The sequence below is a fragment of the Takifugu rubripes genome, chromosome 22 (assembly GCF_901000725.2).
Source record: "Takifugu rubripes chromosome 22, fTakRub1.2, whole genome shotgun sequence".
In the NCBI taxonomy this organism is placed as follows: domain Eukaryota; kingdom Metazoa; phylum Chordata; class Actinopteri; order Tetraodontiformes; family Tetraodontidae; genus Takifugu; species Takifugu rubripes.
Genome location: NC_042306.1, coordinates 10,559,701 through 10,577,515, shown reverse-complemented (window position 1 = coordinate 10,577,515; position 17,815 = coordinate 10,559,701). Strand labels below are relative to the sequence as shown.

The 17,815-nt window shown below is 46.0% G+C and overlaps 3 protein-coding genes across 3 annotated transcripts; 1 reads left to right on the top strand and 2 right to left on the bottom strand.

Annotated features, from left to right (window-relative positions):
- The first annotated feature begins 58 nt into the window (after nucleotides 1-58).
- On the top strand, nucleotides 59-6,459 carry sirt6 (sirtuin 6). The gene is made up of 8 exons (XM_003975639.3): nucleotides 59-250; nucleotides 991-1,118; nucleotides 2,016-2,198; nucleotides 2,940-2,999; nucleotides 3,722-3,817; nucleotides 3,899-3,979; nucleotides 5,118-5,241; nucleotides 5,345-6,459. The coding sequence occupies exons 1-8, from the start codon at nucleotides 185-187 to the stop codon at nucleotides 5,651-5,653; spliced, it is 1,047 nt and encodes a 348-aa protein (XP_003975688.1). The 5' UTR covers nucleotides 59-184; the 3' UTR covers nucleotides 5,654-6,459.
- Nucleotides 6,460-7,900: 1,441 nt separating this feature from the next.
- LOC101077815 (relaxin-3 receptor 1-like) lies at nucleotides 7,901-11,264 on the bottom strand. The gene is made up of 3 exons (XM_003975640.2): nucleotides 9,960-11,264; nucleotides 9,379-9,819; nucleotides 7,901-9,302 (listed from the first exon to the last, which is right to left on the bottom strand). Exons 1-3 carry the CDS (start codon nucleotides 10,164-10,166, stop codon nucleotides 8,694-8,696), a joined length of 1,257 nt encoding a protein of 418 aa, XP_003975689.1. The 5' UTR covers nucleotides 10,167-11,264; the 3' UTR covers nucleotides 7,901-8,693.
- Nucleotides 11,265-12,447: 1,183 nt separating this feature from the next.
- Nucleotides 12,448-17,815, bottom strand: LOC115247989 (cyclic AMP-responsive element-binding protein 3-like protein 3-A). Its single transcript, XM_029831222.1, has 10 exons — nucleotides 17,661-17,815; nucleotides 17,365-17,460; nucleotides 16,978-17,239; nucleotides 16,368-16,498; nucleotides 16,003-16,113; nucleotides 15,760-15,866; nucleotides 14,333-14,401; nucleotides 13,224-13,308; nucleotides 12,892-12,985; nucleotides 12,448-12,812 (listed from the first exon to the last, which is right to left on the bottom strand). Exons 1-10 carry the CDS (start codon nucleotides 17,673-17,675, stop codon nucleotides 12,715-12,717), a joined length of 1,068 nt encoding a protein of 355 aa, XP_029687082.1. The 5' UTR covers nucleotides 17,676-17,815; the 3' UTR covers nucleotides 12,448-12,714.

Below are 17,815 nucleotides of genomic sequence, written 5' to 3'. Positions count from 1 at the left end.
AGTCGTATTTAAAGAATGTTAATACTGTTAAGAGTTACATCGTACGACATTTTGCTCCACAGCGCGTCGCTCAGAGATGACGTATCACAAATAACAAAAACTCGCCCCGGTAACCTGGCACTTTTAGAATTTATAAGCCATTTTCTTAAACTTTAACAACAAGAGGAGGGTACAGCCAACAGACATGTCTGTGAATTATGCAGCCGGGCTTTCGCCGTACGCAGATAAAGGTGTCTGTGGTCTTCCCGAGGTAAAAAATGAATAGTTCCTGTAGCTGCTTTCTCGGTAGAAATCTGCTAGCAGGCTAGCTAAATGATGATCCTTTACGTTCGGGCAAACAAGCAGTTCATATTAGAATAATTTCTAAACGCGTAAAACATTTGCGATTTAAAACATATGTATATGATATGTACAAGTGAGTGCAAAAACGTTTGCCTACTACCACTAATGACGTAAGAGTTTATCATTAGCTGTATTTTAAGCAGAGGGAAATATGGAGTGCAGGATTTTTTAAAAATTACAAAAAGCAACTGTTTGATTAAAAGAAGGGATCACTTGCAAGAATGGACAGTATAATATTGCATTGTGACACATTTGCGTCTTATAAACGATGATGTAAATTACTCGATTGTTAAAGGAACGCTTTATGCTTTCTCTTAATTTAAAACAAATTAACAGTGTTCAAAAGATCCGGATGTGAATTTTTATGCTATCTTACGTTTTCACGAAACGAAATTATTTTTCATCCTCTCCTTTTTGTCTCCATGGCTTCCTTTAGTAAAAGACCAACCAAAACTTTTTAAACCCTCAAATGGAAGCACCCAGAATAAAATAGCTGCATTTACTACTATTGAATCTTATATTTGGTGAAACTCTTGAAAGACCCCCTTTTCGAATTTTTCAAATACTCTTGTCTTCTAAAAATAAGGTGATGTACTGTCTGTTAGTGGGTCCCACTGCAAGTGTATCTGTGTCAAATCTGTCTGACAGGAGTTTGATAGTGCTGAGGAAGTTAAGGCAAAGGTGGAGATCCTTGCCCAGCTAATAAAAGATTCTCGGCACTTGGTTGTCCACTCTGGAGCAGGAATAAGCACCTCATCGGGAATCCCAGACTTCAGGTGAGGCACAAGTGACTGTAACTGAGAATTGTCCCTCTGCTCTCTTGTTGTACTGGTGTTTGAACAGACGATGGTGCTGTTTTTTTATCTGCCAAATCCTTCTCATATAGTCTGAAATCAAAGGCAACACAGAAAAAACATGAAGACGTCAGACAGGCCTTGAGAGCTGATGCGTAACCTAAGCCGCTGCAGTGTGACTACACTTAAATCCTGACTTCCTGGCAAAAAACACACAAAATAAATCCTCGTTTCATTGTCTTCCTGTAGAATCTTGAGTTTATACCTTGCTTGTGTATGTTTGATTGACATGTTTTTGTTGTGGTGCATTCATGTTTACCTATCAGGAGACTTGAGCCTCTGAAACATGCTACTATTTCATCGGTCAGGCTGTCAGTGAATTGATCTTGGACAGCATTATCAATCCACTGCTTCTCTAAAGACCTGCGAAATACCCAAAGCTTCTGCACACACAGCAGCTATTGAAACCTTGGTCTTTACCACAGGTCTATTTAAAATTTATTGCTGTAGGTCCACAATGAGTTATTATTTATTTGAATTCATGTAGCGATGCAGCAAACTACAGACTCTTCTATCATGCTCTAAGCTCCATGTTCTGCAAGATGAATGTACAGAAATGATAGGTTGTTTTTCTGTGTATGACAAAAAGCTGAGATTTACAAATATGTGGTATGGGAGAACAGATTTTTCCGCATCTCAGTTGGTAAACATTGATTTAAAAAATAAAAATAAAAATCTCTGTTTATCAGAACCCATCTGCTGCCTGGTGTTCATTACCATCACGACATATGTAAATGGCAGCATAATGATTTGTATATTTTTGTACCAATTACTGAATTGGCTTCCATTAGAATTGATTCTGTTTTATTCACAATTCAGAGGGCCAAAGGGTGTGTGGACGTTGGAGGAGAAGGGCGAATCGCCTCAGTTTGAAACGACGTTTGAGGCTGCCCGACCCAGCTTAACTCACATGGCTCTCCTGGGACTGCAGAGGGCCGGCTATCTCAAGTACCTCATCAGCCAGAACGTGGACGGCCTGCATGTCCGGTCAGGATTTCCCCGGTAACTCGCCCTGTACTGCAATATGACACCCAGCCCTCATAAATCCTATTAAGATTGGGCCATTTAATTAAATCATCACAGTTTAACCTCTAATGTCAATGTTCACTAACCACTGGTCAACATATTAAGTTAGTATAACAAGATTATTATTATGAGAGGAAGATGGAAAAAAGTGAAATCTCAGGACCTTTTTTGCCAGCAGATTTAATACATATACAATATCAAGTCTAATAAATAAGGCCTTTTTTAATACTTTTAAGCAAAAGTTTTCATTCAAGCTACAAAGCTTTCTGCTGTTACATCCCAGAAAGTCTCCATGTGAATGAATCTCAGGAACTACTGTGTGCAATGTTTGGTCTGGACTATTTAATCATGTTGGACTAACCCACGGCCAAAGGCCACAAATCCAATTTCTCATTCATCACATATACCCTGCCTTTGCGAATATTGAAACTTACTTTGCCTCACTTTACCTTTAGTCATTTTGTAGCCCTCCCACCCCCCACCCCCCCACTGGCCCTCCATCAGTCAGCATTTTTTACGGTACCTCAGTCCTCTGAGGAAATCTTTGTGGCTGCAGAAAACTGGCGGAGACTAGGTTTGACACTAATCTGCAGAAGTCTGCCAGGTGGAGCCGCTCTGTGAAGATGGCCTCAGAATATTGAGCAGAGCCTGGAAAAGTCCAGGTGTTAACTTTGGAGATGACAAACGAAATGAATTATGTTGTCTTTATGGCTTTAGAGACATGCTGTCAGAGCTTCATGGAAACATGTTCGTGGAGGAGTGTGAGAAGTGTGGCAGGTATGTACAACTCTATGTGGATAGAATCAGCATCTTGCTGATCGATAGACTGATAGACAACAAAGGAAAATAAGCATTGTGAGGACTGAAAACACCCTAAACATTAATGGATGTTCCAACGACAGTTCCAAAAAGTAATAATGCAATATTCGTTTTTATGTTTTCTGATGGAAAAACATTTCACCAAGGAGAAGGTCAAGGCAAAAGTCCAACAACAACAGCCTCTCTGTTACTCTGCAGCAGCAGAAAAGTAGCGGAATAATTATTTTATAGTAGTTTGAGTATGTTTTTAGCCTTTTTAGACTTGGACAGGAAGCACAAAGTATAAAAAAAAGTGCTGCAATCCTCTTTTCATAAGTGCACTTCTAATTGTTGTGGATGAGCACATGAAAATACATCATGTTCATAAAAAGCAAGTCACCGTCACGTTTTATCAGGCAATTAATTTTACATGTAATGCAGAGGAGCCCATCTGCCATCACTCGTAACCAGAAAACTGGAACAGAAGCCTGTGCTCCCTTTTTTGCTTTTAAGCTCACGGTTCTTCGTAATCAACTGTCTGTTAGGATCATGTTAACGTATCTGCATGTCAGGTTTTATCATTTTTCTTCCATCGCTGCTCAAGCAGGGCCTGTAGCTCTGGAAAGATATTTATGCGGTATTTTTGATGAGTTCAATGACAAAAAGCCAATGAGGTTTGACAGGAGTCTCGGGTTTTCTAGGCAGTACGTGAGAGATAAAGTGATTGGTGTCATGGGCCTGAAACCAACGGGGCGGCTCTGCGATGTGGTGCGATCCAGGGGCCTAAGAGCCTGCAGGTAAACCGCAGGCTTTCACTTCACTGATGTGACGTGCCAGCAAGAATTTATAGACAAGGCTGATGTGCTTTACTCAAACAGGGGAAAGCTGATAAGCACTATACTGGACTGGGAGGATGCTTTGCCCGATAGAGACCTGAACAAGGCAGAAGAAGCCAGTAGGTGAGAGGACAGCAGTTTGAACTTGCTTTTCTTCCTATTACTGTATTGATTTTTATGCTGGACACATATGGGTTGTCCACCAAGCAGAACAGAGTGCACACTCATCTGTCGATCCCCCCCCTACCTGTTTTCTGTTGTCCAAAAACATTCCTGCAACCTCTAATATTCCTGTTTACAATTTCAATAGGCGAGAGGTGGAAAGGTTTACGCATGCATGTGAGGTTTTGTCATAAACATACGGGGTGTTCAAGCTCCCGTTAGCTTGTGTTGATCCACTGTAGAGGGACGATTAAAGTCTTCAAGAGTGTGGTTCTGGTATTGCTGCAAAGCCAATGGTGACAAGTTGCAAGAACACTAATGGAACTGGGCTTGTTTTTAATAAACCTTGTAGCTCCTGCTTAAAACATGACAGGTTAGGTGCTCCACTGTGGAAGTTCCTGGGTCCTCTGAGAGCACTACACTGTGCACGTACTCACAAGAGTATTAAGTCTTACTGTAAAAGAGGAAAACAATATTATTATATTATATTGTATTATTATATTATTATTTAGTTTGAATCATGACTCTACTGGTTATCCCTTGGTGCTGCGTGTTCATGGCGAGCGAAGGGGTGGCCCAATTCTGCGTAAGGTTAAGGGGCTGAGCAACACAACCCTTGGAATAAAGGCAAGCCAAGACCTTCAGTGAAACCAAATTAACTTTTCCCTGATATACTGTGTCCACTGATCTGATGGAGGAGCATAAACAGAAAAAAGAAGTACTTCAGTGTAATTAAGCGCAATTATTGGTCTTTACAGTAACACTCTTATTTGTTTATCACATATTAAATTGTGAGCTACTACACGTAAATATTTAGTCATGAATCATATTTTAAAATTGTTCGTCATAAAAGCCAATGCAGCTGCAGGTAATAATAGCAGATAATACTAGAACCATGGCGACTATTGCTATTGACAACAGCATGTTGACTCTTTGGGACTCATCACTTCTGTCGAAGTAGCAGCTGCTTGTCAGTGTTTTTGAAAAGGTGAAAAGGAGACTTGGGATTCAGCCTTTGTCCCCAGTCATGTGTCTCAGCTGGCGCCAGGACACAACTTTAAGAGTTTTTACATGCTGTGACTCAATTTTGCCTTCACAGACAAGCGGATCTGGCTCTGACGCTGGGCACATCCATGCAGATCAAACCCAGCGGAGACCTGCCCCTCATCACGAAGCGCAAGGGAGGAAAGCTGGCCATTGTCAACCTACAGCCCACAAAGCACGTAAGTCTCGTCCACGTCATCTGGCACGAGCTCCGAGCCACGCTTCAGCACTTGACCTAAACGTATTAATGAGCAGCTCATGTGGTCCACTCTCCCCCCCCAGGACAAGCATTCATACCTGCGTATCCATGGTTATGTAGATGATATAATGAAACATCTGATGGAGCTGCTGGGATTGGACATTCCAAAGTGGGAGGGGCCAACCATCTGCCAGAGTTCCACAAGAACGTCGGAGTGCAAAGCTGATGTCAAACCACATCAGTCGGTTACTGTTGGCGTGAAGGTGAAAAAGGAGGTGAGGAAACGAGAAGCAGAGGCGTTAATGGACACTGGGGACATTAAGGACGAGGTTTTGTTGAAGAAGGAGAAAGCAGAGTCTCCTGAGGCAGATGAAGAAAACAAGTCTTTATAAACTGCAAACTGCTTCATACCTTCTGCCCTCAAACACTCATCTTTTACCTCCAATTATTGTAAAAGTTTCTCCAAACCAATCAGCCTTTTTTATTTTTCTACAAACAGTTGAACTCAGGACAAACACTTTTCTCTCCAACAGGAAATGACACGTTATTGTTTGATGCCGCATGTGGTCAGGATGTTTCCGCGCCAGTTATCTCGCTATAAATGTGAGTTTCTGTAACAATCAGTTATGTCCAAAGAAAATGAGCAGTCTATTATTGTTATTATTATCAGTTGTTGCGAGACGGTGAGTCCCAGGTGTTCGTAGATGATTGTTTCAGGGGACACGATGCCGGGTATCTGACATTGAATGTGCTTCAGTCCATTAGTAAGTCTTATCCCTCCAGATGAGTGGGCAACACAGTGAACAGGCAGCTACCCTGACTCATCACCGATTTAAAGAGCAGTATTCACTCTAAACACATCATTACGCTGTCCTCATTACTGCTCCTTCGCATACCAATTTGCAGCTTTATCGCGACTGCTGTTGGAGAGGAAAGAAAGGATCTTTGAGGTTTTTTTTTCCTGGATCAAAGCAAGGTCAATGGGATGGGAGCACGCGGTACGTCGCCCCGACCCAACACTAGTTTTACTAACGATCCTGGCAGATGTGCTGTGTAGTTCGCTTCAGCTGCAAAGGAGAGACTTTTTATCTGGTAGCTTCTCGTGATATTTTTAAGGAAATGTTGAACTATTGTGGCCATTTCCTCTTAGATTACACAGGATCTCGTCATTTATTAATAAAGCCCCATATAATAGCCAGAGCTCTGTGTTTGGGGTTTTTAAAAAAAATATGGTTTAGGTTAGATGTCAGAGGAGTTCTCAAACTGCTGTAATGCTGCTGTCCTGTCTGGAACCAGCCCAAACAACCTGTTCAAGATATTAAATTACTCCTTCAACAGTGACGGCTCCACAACAAACACTACAGAAAGTGGAGCTAATTTCATCGTCTCCTTTTCTTGTTTGGTCTTTGCCCACGACTTCCATTCTAAGGCTAGATGATAGCACGTATAAAAAAAAAAAAGGTCTGCTGTTCCTGTAATTATGATCCTGATTGGGCAGCGTGCAGTTTTTTCCAGCGTCTGATTGAAACTGCACGAATGGATTTCCAACCCAGAAATTGCCCCGAAGATTTAATTCAGAGCACGCAGCAAAAATCCTCGCTTGCAGCTGGCGAGAGGTGTTTTTCTGGAAAAAGCTACAGACCAGAAAAACAAGTTTTCCGGGTAAGCGGATGAACCGTGGCTGCTCTGTCGGAACACTTTCGGAGTTTGGTAAGAAATGCTGCAACTAAGATGGTAGATTTAATAAAGAAATGGGAAGAAAATGCAGAATCCTCTCGCAAATCAAGACATCTTTGACTGGTCCGTGTGGTTTATGCACGCTGGCCCCTCCGACGACGACCGTTATCCTTCAGTCTTTAAAGGTTGCAAAAGGGTAAAAACGTGAGTCAGCTATTGTCTGCCAGGCCCATCCCCCCCCCTGTCCCCTCGTCTGGGCCGGAATCAATTTCGGGACGCGTCGCTTTTGTCTTCCTTTGTTTATTCAATGTCATGTTACATACATGTAATCACAGAACAGTCCACATATGAACAGCAGGACAGGACACACAGTTTCACGCCAATGACACAGGATGGGAGCTTTTCCCTCTCCTGCAGAGTAACAGCAAAGATGGTGAGTGCATCTCTTTATACGTGATGTGCAGAGGACGAAAAAAAAACGCATCCACTGGTGGGAATATTCAGATCAGGCTGCATGGGGGCCGTGGCCCCCGCTGCGGAGTGTAGAGCTGACCCAGTTGAGGCTCGGAGTCACTGGAGCGACACAGGTATGTCCACAGTTATAAACCCCCTCCTTTTTAGCAAGCTGGTCCAACTGTTGTAGGTTTTCTGACTGCAAACGTGTGTGATTTGCATAATTTTCATCATCGGTCACCTCTCTTGATCTCTGCTCCGATTGGGGCGGCGGGAGCTCCGCCGCCGACCTGCCTGAATCGATTTTCAATCACAAAAGCAGCACGTGCCCTGGATCCCGTCGCTGTAGTCGGCATGATGAAGGCTGACTCACCTGACATTTAACTGACCTCTGAAAACTCTTTTTTCTCAACAGCTCACAGGAGATGTTTGAGTCCGTCTTGCAGTTTTTTTTCCCCCAACAAGCCCTGTTGTTCTCTGGGTGGGCACAGATTCTTCCATCTCTTTCCATTTTCCTTCCATTTCTTCTCTGATGTACGAAAAAGGTGCAGCAGTTGATTACGGTAATACCCAGCTGACATTTTCTTCAGCTGCATTAGTGCTTGAAAATTAGGGCAGTTGCTCTCAGACCTTGAAGATAATAGATATTTGACCCAGCTTGTGGAAGTCTTGACTTCTAGCCGGTGGCAGGAGGGATTATAAAGATTTAGGATATTAAACGCGCTCAGAGCACCATCCTTACAGGTGTTCCACGTATTAGCCTGGAAGGCTCAAATGAAACATTTAAATTAAGAGTGGTGTGTGTGTGTGTGAGCACTGACTCATCAATGGGAGAGAGCAGGAACACAGATCACCAGACGGCCTAATACGGATGTCTCTGGAGAGCGAGCAAACTCCACAAAGGAATGCCATGATTCCTAATCCCTTAATCCCATACTTTAATATTTGACAGCGGCTCCAAAATGCAGGCTGAGATAGAGCCCAGCATTGCAAAGTAATGCAACAAACAAGGCAGCAGAATAATAAATGTGTGACTTTCTACTACTTACCGAGATGACTGACATCCCTCAAGCTCCTGTTCAGTGGTTTAAACAATATAATGATCAAAAACTGCACTTTTGAGGCCCTGGATCTACTTTATAGTAGTTTGATCGAATTTTCACGACACATTGTTTTTGTATGGATTAAGCAGATAAGGCACATGCTTCTTCGGGACGACCATTGGGTTTTTAGCATGGTTTTAGTCATTTAAGCCATCCTCTTTAAAGATGGAGATGGGTCAGCAACATAACAGCTCCTATATCACATGTCCATGTCTTTGTGTATCATGACCACACAGGGGGGAGCCTCCTCCACTTTCCTCCCCCTCAGAGACAGACTCAGGACATTTTGGAGAGACTGCGAGACTCTGAGCACCAGCGCCTTCAGGCCGGCTCGGTACTCTTTGCGGATCAGACAGTAGAGCACCGGGTTGAGGCAGCTGTTGGCGTGAGCGAGACACACAGTCAGGGGGAAAGCATAGGCCTGGGCGTTGTAGAAGGCCTTGCTGAAGGGCACCAGGTCAAACTTGATCAGCACCCCCCACAGGGTGAGAGCCTGGTTAGGCAGCCAGCAGACGAAGAAGGACAGCACGACGATGGTGACGGAGCGAGTGACTTTGGAGCGGCGGCGCTGGCGCCCTCTCTCGTACTCCGAAGTGTCGCCGGCGTTGCTGGGCGTGCTGCCCACGACGCGCTTGCTCAGGATGAACCTCAGCAGGAGGAGGTAGCACACGGAAATGACAATCAGCGGAGCTAAAAATCCCAGCAGGACTTTCTGCATCTGGTAAAGTCCCAGCAGCACTTGAGGGTCCCACTGGTCTGAATCCGATTCGGAAAAGCGCACCAGGCACAGCTCGTCGTCCGCTGACACCTGGAACCCAACAACTGTGTTAACGTGAGAGGTTAAGATATGTACAAATATAAACGCTGGCGATGGAGCCTCAAACCTGGACGGTGGTGGAGTAGATCACGTGAGGCAGAGTAGCCACCAGTGACACCATCCAAATGGCTAAACTGGCCCATTTGGCACGCGCGGTGGCCACCCTGGGGCTCTCCATCCTCAGAGACGTCACCAGCGTGTGATAGCGGGTCACGCTCATGGCGGTGAGGAAGAACACGCTGGCATACATGTTCAGGGTGGTGACCGAGCTCACGATCTTGCACATGACTCGGCCAAACGGCCAGCGGAAGTCCATCACCGTGTCCACGGCCCAGAAGGGCAGAGTGAGGACGAACTGGAGGTCCGTCAGCGCCAGGCTCATCACAAAGCAGTCAATAGAAGAGTGGTGGCCACGGTGGCGGGAGTGGAGCAGAAGGAGCGCCAGGAGGTTACCCACAAGCCCCAGCACACACACCACCAGGTACACCAGTGCAATGAGGACGCGCAGCTGTGGAAAACACACGCAGCAGTGGAAAAGTGCATCCACGGACATTTAAAGTTAAATACATTTGCTTTCAGCGCACACCGAGATGACTTAAACAACATGATTCGGGGAAATTTGGTCACTAAATCCTTAAATAGACCTACTGGCAGGTTGGAGGAGTCTCCGTGCAGGTCCAGCGAAGACTCCCTGGAGAGGATGTGAAGCCAGCAGTTCAGTGAAAGGTTAAAAGCAGCCAAGTTTGACGATGAGTCCGCGGAGCTGTTAAGTCTGAACATTACCCCTTCGTCCTCCTCACACACGCTCGGCGCGCTCAGCGATCCGGAGACGCTGCTGCTGCTACTGTTCTCCATGGTTTTGAGGAGAGACTTTAAAAAAATAGGAATTGTTTGAAAAAGAGTTGCGCTTCTTTCTAACTTCCAGACCGTCTGCACACGCAAATCCACATCTTCTCAGTCGCACAACGTATAAATTTAGCGAAACAATTACGCGCGGAAACGCGCCGCTGTCGCGTTAAGCTTCATTTTTGGTGATGAGAAAACCAAAAAATCATAGAAAAAAGAACAAAAGGTGATAAAGGGTCGCCAGGATGGTCGGAAGGTTGGAGGTGCGCGCTGATGCAGCCTCCTCTTTGCAAGGACGCTGACAGCAGCAGCAAAGTGCGCGCATTTATACTAGCCGACGCTTCCAATGGCGCACGACCTGAACGCGCACAGAATGGCTGCAGTTAGCGGCAGGACTCAGTGCGATGGAAATCTATAAAAACTAATCGTGACTGATAATGCGGGAAACGGTGGTGGTGTAACGGATGAGTATCAATCAATTCCATCGACTTTTTTTTATATTTGTTGGTCTCCGACCAATGCCAGAATCTCTCCACTTTTCCTTTGCACCAAAAACATCATTATTATTCTTTCCTTTCATCAGACTCAGTAAATTCCAGCCCTTTGATGTTTTGTTTTCAAATACCACCTTTACCATTCCTGCCAGTGACGTCAGTGGCAATCGTGCATGATGGTATTTTCAGAAAGGTTTCCTTATCGCGCACAGCTTTGCTATCAGGGCTGATGCACATCAGAGGAATGGAAAATTAGCCTCCAGGCAGCTCCTCCATGATGGTAGAGTCACAGGGAGAACGCGATTCTTCTTTTAATATCTTATGCCACTTTTGATGTTTGCAAAGCGCACAAGCACCCGCCGAATGTGCGTGTGAAGAGAGAAATGGCGAGTAATTACAATCTGGGCTAGAATTGGTCAGTTGCGCCTCTGCATTTACACGTTTCCTTTAAATGGAGGACTCGTTACACTGTTAACCCCTCCACAAGCTGCTCTGCAGGGGGCCGCTTGGTAAATTTCATTTGGGTTTGTTTTTCATGGAAATAAGCGCAGGCATGTACGGTGCGTGACCCTGGGAGCTGCTTGTGATTCTGCTCACCCGCCTAAACAGCAAAGTTATTTGCATTCACGGTTGTTTTTCTGCATTCAACAGCAGAATAAAGCTTTTAAAAACAGAAGATGCTGACTCCGTGTTTACCTAGACGAACATCACTAATAGGCTACGCCTGATGTGTTAAATTAACCTCTTCCCAAAGGAATTCAAATGATTCTGCTCAGGTTATTTTCAAATTCACTTTTTCACCTCTGTGACTTTCACCACAGAAGCTCATCAGAGTGCTTCAGAGATGCATCAACAGCCCTGATGTTTCGGCTGAAGATGGATGAAATCTTCTCGTAAACATAAATGGCTGAAATGATGCTCATATGCAGCTACGTCAACTGTAACCGCAATCCTGGACATACACGTTGTCCAAACCCCTGAAACTCAACATTTCAGTGAATTGCTGGACTCTATAACAGCATTTTTCAATCTTCAATTTCTTTCTCCCACATTGGTAATCCTTTCGATACAAAAAGACTCAGAGGCGAGCCTCTTTTGTCCCTCCATTCAGATTTGCCTGGTTGACCTCAGTCCTCCCTGTAACTGTTTCGAAAGTGGGCCCTCGTTGTCCTTGTAGTTGCTCTGAAAGGAAAGGACCATCTGTATCTGTGTATTAATCTCAGCTCTCAAAGCCGCACATGCAGAAAAGCAGCATTCTATGACATTTTCTGTATCAACTGCTTTTAAATTTGAATGTAAACTCAACACAAATGTGACACTTTTATTATGCAAATCCTACATTAACGATGTGGAGAAAGCTTCTCTTGTTCTACCCATTTGTCAGTAGAATAATGGCTTCCACAAAGAATTGAATTTCTTTTATACACGTCTTCGGAATGCAGATTCAAATTGAATCTCCCCTCTAACCATTGATGAAAGCCTGAAATATTAACTTCCGCTCCTAAAAATGCCAATAGATATAAACACATTTTCCTTTAAATTGAAAAAAATGTATGCTAAATTCTTAATTTATTTCTCCACACTTGTAAATTGGATGTATTTTAATGGATACACTACACTTTATTCGGCTCATATTTACCTCTGCCCCTCCCCTGCAGCTGGACCTTACCAACCTATGTGAGTTCTGGCTAATTCATCAGGGAGATGATGCATCACAAATGTTTTAACCTCCACTTTTATCTTCTTAGTATCAGTTGTTTATTTGACTTTTTTGCAAAAAAAGAAAAAGAGGATTGTAATCCTGAACCCAATCGACAGTTTATTTTAGCTATGAAGTGTGTGATCGTACAAAAAAGAGGATAAGAACATGATTTCCATCGGCGGATTGTTTGTGTTTACACATTTTAGTGGTACTTCTGACAAATATCTTCATGTCTTTGCATCTAGATGAGCAGATTTGCCGAGACGGGACCGTCTCACTGTCTCTGACAATCATATTGCTCATTTGGAAGCTCGTCCTGCATGTGTGTGAGAGGATGAGAAGTCCACTTTGGCGAGATCTGTCAGCTTGAGCTGTCCTCAAATCCTCTTGAGATGGAGACGGGAGGAAGCGGGGAGGAACCTCGCATCTCCTCCAGAGACGGCAGGGAGCGGGAAACCACTGTGGGGTGAGAGCAACGGGGGAGGGATGTCAGATTGTGCGTTTTTCTGTGTGTGTCTGTGTTTCTGTGTGCGCTCACCTTTGGTCCGGGTGTGTTCTGAACGACCCAGCTGGCTGTAGGGTTCTGGCTGGAGACTTGAGGAAATGAGCAGGGAAAATGACAGAAGCAAAACCTGGACACAAATGCACAACAACAAAAAATAAAAATAGGATTTCCAGCAATTACAGTTTGTGCAAAGCAGGGGGTGGTGGTGGTGGTGGTGGTGGGTGGGGGGTGGGGGGGGTGGGGGGGGGGGGGTGTCCTAAATGAAATTATTGATGTGTTCAGGCGCTGACCTACATCTATCATTTAAATGTTGCAGATTATGAGCCAGGCTCAGCGGTGAACATTATTGTAATGCGTTGCCTCACCAGGATGCAGGTCCCTTTGTGTGTTGATGTGCTGGGGCTGTTTGGGAGAAGCGCCTGTAGCCGGCTCAGCTGCTCCAGCAGAGCACTGCAACATAATGGCCGAGAAGATGATGGCTGAGGGTAAGCAGCACTTTCAGAGAGGAAGGCACCAGCACCACATGCTGCATGCATGACCCCCCCCCCACACACACACACACACCACTACCTCCACCACTATGACTTTTATTTATGCCATAATGGGAGACCCGGGTTTAAAAGGCTAGTTTGTAGCTTTAAAACTGGCCAGCATCATAACCGCTTGGGTTGAACCTCAGGCTGAGACTTCCATTATCACAAAAGATATCAGTGAAATCATTTTTAGAGGGAAAAAAAAGAAAGAAAAAAAAGAAATAAACTGCTTTGAAAGTTTAATTATGAGCTTCACGATGCTGCAGATTTTGAATCAGATAAATGCAAAGAAAAAAAAAAGGAGTCACAAATCCAGCTGGAGATGTCGAAAATGGATGACGCCTCGTTTAAAGAGTGGATTTTTTTCTTTTTGTTTCATCCACACTGCCTCTGACCGTTAACCTGTGTGTGGTGTGTGTTGTGGTGTGTGTGGGGGGGGGGGGGGGGGGGGGGGGGGGGGGGGGGGGGGGGGGGGGGGGGGGGGGGGGGGGGGGGGGGGGGGGGGGGGGGGGGGGGGGGGGGGGGGGGGGGGGGGGGGGGGGGGGGGGGGGGGGGGGGGGGGGGGGGGGGGGGGGGGGGGGGGGGGGGGGGGGGGGGGGGGGGGGGGGGGGGGGGGGGGGGGGGGGGGGGGGGGGGGGGGGGGGGGGGGGGGGGGGGGGGGGGGGGGGGGGGGGGGAGTGGGGGGGGTGGGGGGGGGGGGGGTGTTCCTGCCTCTGCTGTGAAAGCACCTTAAAGCTGAGCTGCAGGGATGTTCTTCAACAATAGACTGGATTACCATCGGAAAATGGTCAGCTGCTAAATCAATCCATCATTTGATGCGACAGCAGAATATTCTTGTTTTGTCGCGGTCAATTAAACCATGCGTCTCCTTGCAAAGCAAGCTACCGAGAGACGTGATTCAAGTCAATCATGTGATCAAAGGTTGCTCCTTCGGGACTCACTTGTTGGTCTCCTCCAACCGCTGGATCTTCCTCTGCAGTTCAAGGTTGTTGGCGCTACACGCAGACATCCTGTAGAAGAGGAGAGAGGGGGAGGAGGAGGAGGAGGAGGAGGGGGAGGAGGAATTATTGATGAAGTCAGAGAAGAAGGTTGTCGGCTTCTCCGGCATCAGCGTCCCACATCTGATCCATCTGATGTTCCATTTTAAATACAAACAAGCAGCTCTCCAATATGGCCGTGAATAATAATGACGCCTCATTGATACGCTTCACTTGGTTTTGACCCAATTACCGACCGGGAGCCAACTTTGTTCTGAAAGTCTCACCCCGGCGTAAAACTTTTGCTCTGTATTGTATTTAAATTAATATTCTTCAGGGTTTGTTTGGAGTTTAAAGGTCCCGCTTGATCATTCAGGACCTTTTTTTCTTTGTTATTTGGGCAGAGGCCTAAATAATGATGAGACCCCCGTGGCAGGCTCGCCATTGATTTTGCATTTTGACTGAAGCTTGATCCAGATGACTCGCTGATGGTGATGACTCGGAGCCGAATCGATGAGGCCTTGTTTTGAAGTTAAGAGCATTAAAAAGAATCGGTTCATCGTGCAAAGCTGAACAACAGCGGGAGCATCACCGCTCCGTGCGTGCATCCTCTCGAGCAGCATTGTCTGTGAGGGGTGATGGGGACGGAGCGCCAACGCGGGGGAGGCGGCAGGATTAACTGTGGTTCATTCTGAGTGAAGGGGAAGAGAGGAGGGGGAGGAAGACAGCAAATTCTGCCTTGGCTAAAGTCAACAAACAGATGCGGCTTTCTTGTTCTCCTGGCCGACCAAAACCCTTATTTTCGTCTAAATGGCTCCAAATCAAAATCTCATAGTTAAGATGCGGGCCAGGTACCACTTTTTCCATTAATATATATATAAATCAAAAGCTAAATTATGCAGCAAGTGTGCAGCCAGATGCTGCTGGTGCATTCAGCCGGAGTTTCTGATGGAGCATCGTGGAAGCAGAGCCAGAATACCAACTTCCTCCTAGGGACCGCTCTCTGAAGACTGATGCAGACGCTCCCAGTCCTCCGGAACACACGGATGACTAGACTTAATGTGACCATTAGCCTCAATTGTTATTTCGCCCCACTGGCAGCGGGAGGCTCACACGCCTCCAGCGCAAATATGAACAAATTAATTACAAGCCAAAGACTGGACACGGCTTTATCAGCACTGACAGTGGGACTTTGCCCACATCTGATATTCCAAAATCCCATTATTCCAAACAGACCTCAGCTGTGACCACTTTTCCACAAAGGGCCTGTCAGGAACCAGATCACATCAGATGATGGAGGAGGTGAGGGATCCATGCGGAACGATCGGAAGCAGCCACATTTTCAATTGTCTCATCTGGAGCGCGCAGACGGGCGCATGTGTCACTCTCACCTTCCTTCAAGATCATCCACATATTCCCTCCTCTTCTTCCGGCTCTCTTGGGCAGATCGTTTGTTGCGGATCTTCCGCCGGATCTTCTTCAGAACTCGCTCTTCCAACTGTCAAAACAGAAAGGCGAGCGAGGGGGGGCGGTCAGGGAAAACTGGGCTAGAGATGACTGTGAAGATGATGAGAAGGGATTCACATCCAGACCGCGGAGACGGACCGACAAATGGCCCAGGCGTGTTTCAGTACCTTGGACAGAGGCAGTTTACCGGGTAACATCACGCCTTCTTTCGCCAAAAGCTTCTTCTCGTCCTCATTAAGGATAAGCTCTTGAGGGGAATGCTGGGGGATCTGCTGCCCCTGAGAACCAGATGGACAGAATGTTCCAGTTGGAGTAACTCATAAAAATTCTGTTTATTTAGTGCTCTTGAGCCTAGAAAGGGGCAGCTGCCGCCAGGCCGCAACACACACACACACACACACACACACACACACACACACACACACACACACACACACACACACACTTCAAGTTGTGCTCATGTCAAACTACACCTGTTATTCACTGCCGGACCTTAAAGCTTTAACAGAAATGCTAAATTTGGGGTCCTTACTGTTTTCCCCAGGTTGGACAGCAGCAGATCCTTCACCGTGAGCGGCTGGTGCGGGGACAGGGGTGAGGCCTGCGTCTTGGAGAGGTAATATGCGATGCCAAAGTCCTGCTGCAGGTGACAGGACTCCCAACCTGCCGATTGAACCGGGAAAATTGCAAACAATGATTCACCCAATTGCCCCCGAGCGCCGAAGGAAACTCAAAATATATATTAGAAAATTATTATTGTGACGGCTGCGCCCTGCTGATGTTCAAGCCAAAAGTACGAGTCAGGAAGCGGAAAACAATACAAATACACAAAATACATTTAACATGTCTTTGTGTTGCGGCAGACTTTGGTCATTTGAACAGTTCCCAATGTGTGTGTGATTTGTTTTTTGCTGTAATTTCACAAAGAGACACAAAAATAGAGATGCACAGAACCCCCCTTCCCCCCTTCCCCACTTCCATGCCTGATGAATAACAGCATAACAAAGAGTCCTTCATAAATGCCCTTTGAAAAGCTCCACAACTGTCACATGGCTCAGTTATGGAAATAAATGATGAGGCTTGGAATGATTTCCGCCCCGTCTCCTCTAGAAAATGGTTTTTGCTCTGGAAACAGGTCTTACCGAGGTCTATGGAAACATAGGGATTCTTTTGAGCAGGGGCAGGCTGACATTCCAAAGACGGGGGAAATGACGGTGTGTCGGCAATGGGGAAACCGGCGCAGAAAGACGAGGGGAAACTCTCCGTGGGGTCTGTGGGAGGGTCTTCGGTGGTGCTGCTGTCTGTGGTGCAGGGAGACCAGAGGGGGGAGGCCACCGCCGAGGAGGATTCGCTCTTAAGGAAAAGGGCGTCCAGGAGGTCACCTGTGTCTGCAACGTTGCAGGTCTGTCAGGAAACATCAAGTACACGCGTCAACCGGTCATCTAATCCTGTCAGAACTTTTTTTTTACTGATGTCGTATTTTGGGCATGAGATGACGTCACTCGGGTGAGCCGAGCGACTCTGCTCACATCGTTTAACGGAGTCCACGGCTGGTTTCTGTGGCAACACGGTATTTCGTCCGTGCAACCGAACAGGAGGTCGGCGAGGTCAACTCCACACAACACCTGGAACAAAGAGCCTCTGAGAACCAGCTGTTTAAATCTCAAGACCCTGCCTAGTTTCAGGAAACGCCGCTTTAGACCAGCATTTTTCAGTTCTCTGTCATGAACTCAGACTTTAAATCAACGCACAATGTGCCTCGAATCGTCCTCTATCGTATAAATAAACCATCTTGCCTGCCGAGTACACCAGTAATCTTTCTTACCTTGTCTGTAGTCATAATCCTGAGTTTAAAGGCGTAGCTGATGAAATTTCATGTAAATGATGCAGCAGGAATGAAAGAACACACATCCAGATCTGAGTCTTTGGTGCAGATGGACTGAGGCTGTTGAAGAACTAAGTTGATATGACACAGCTCTG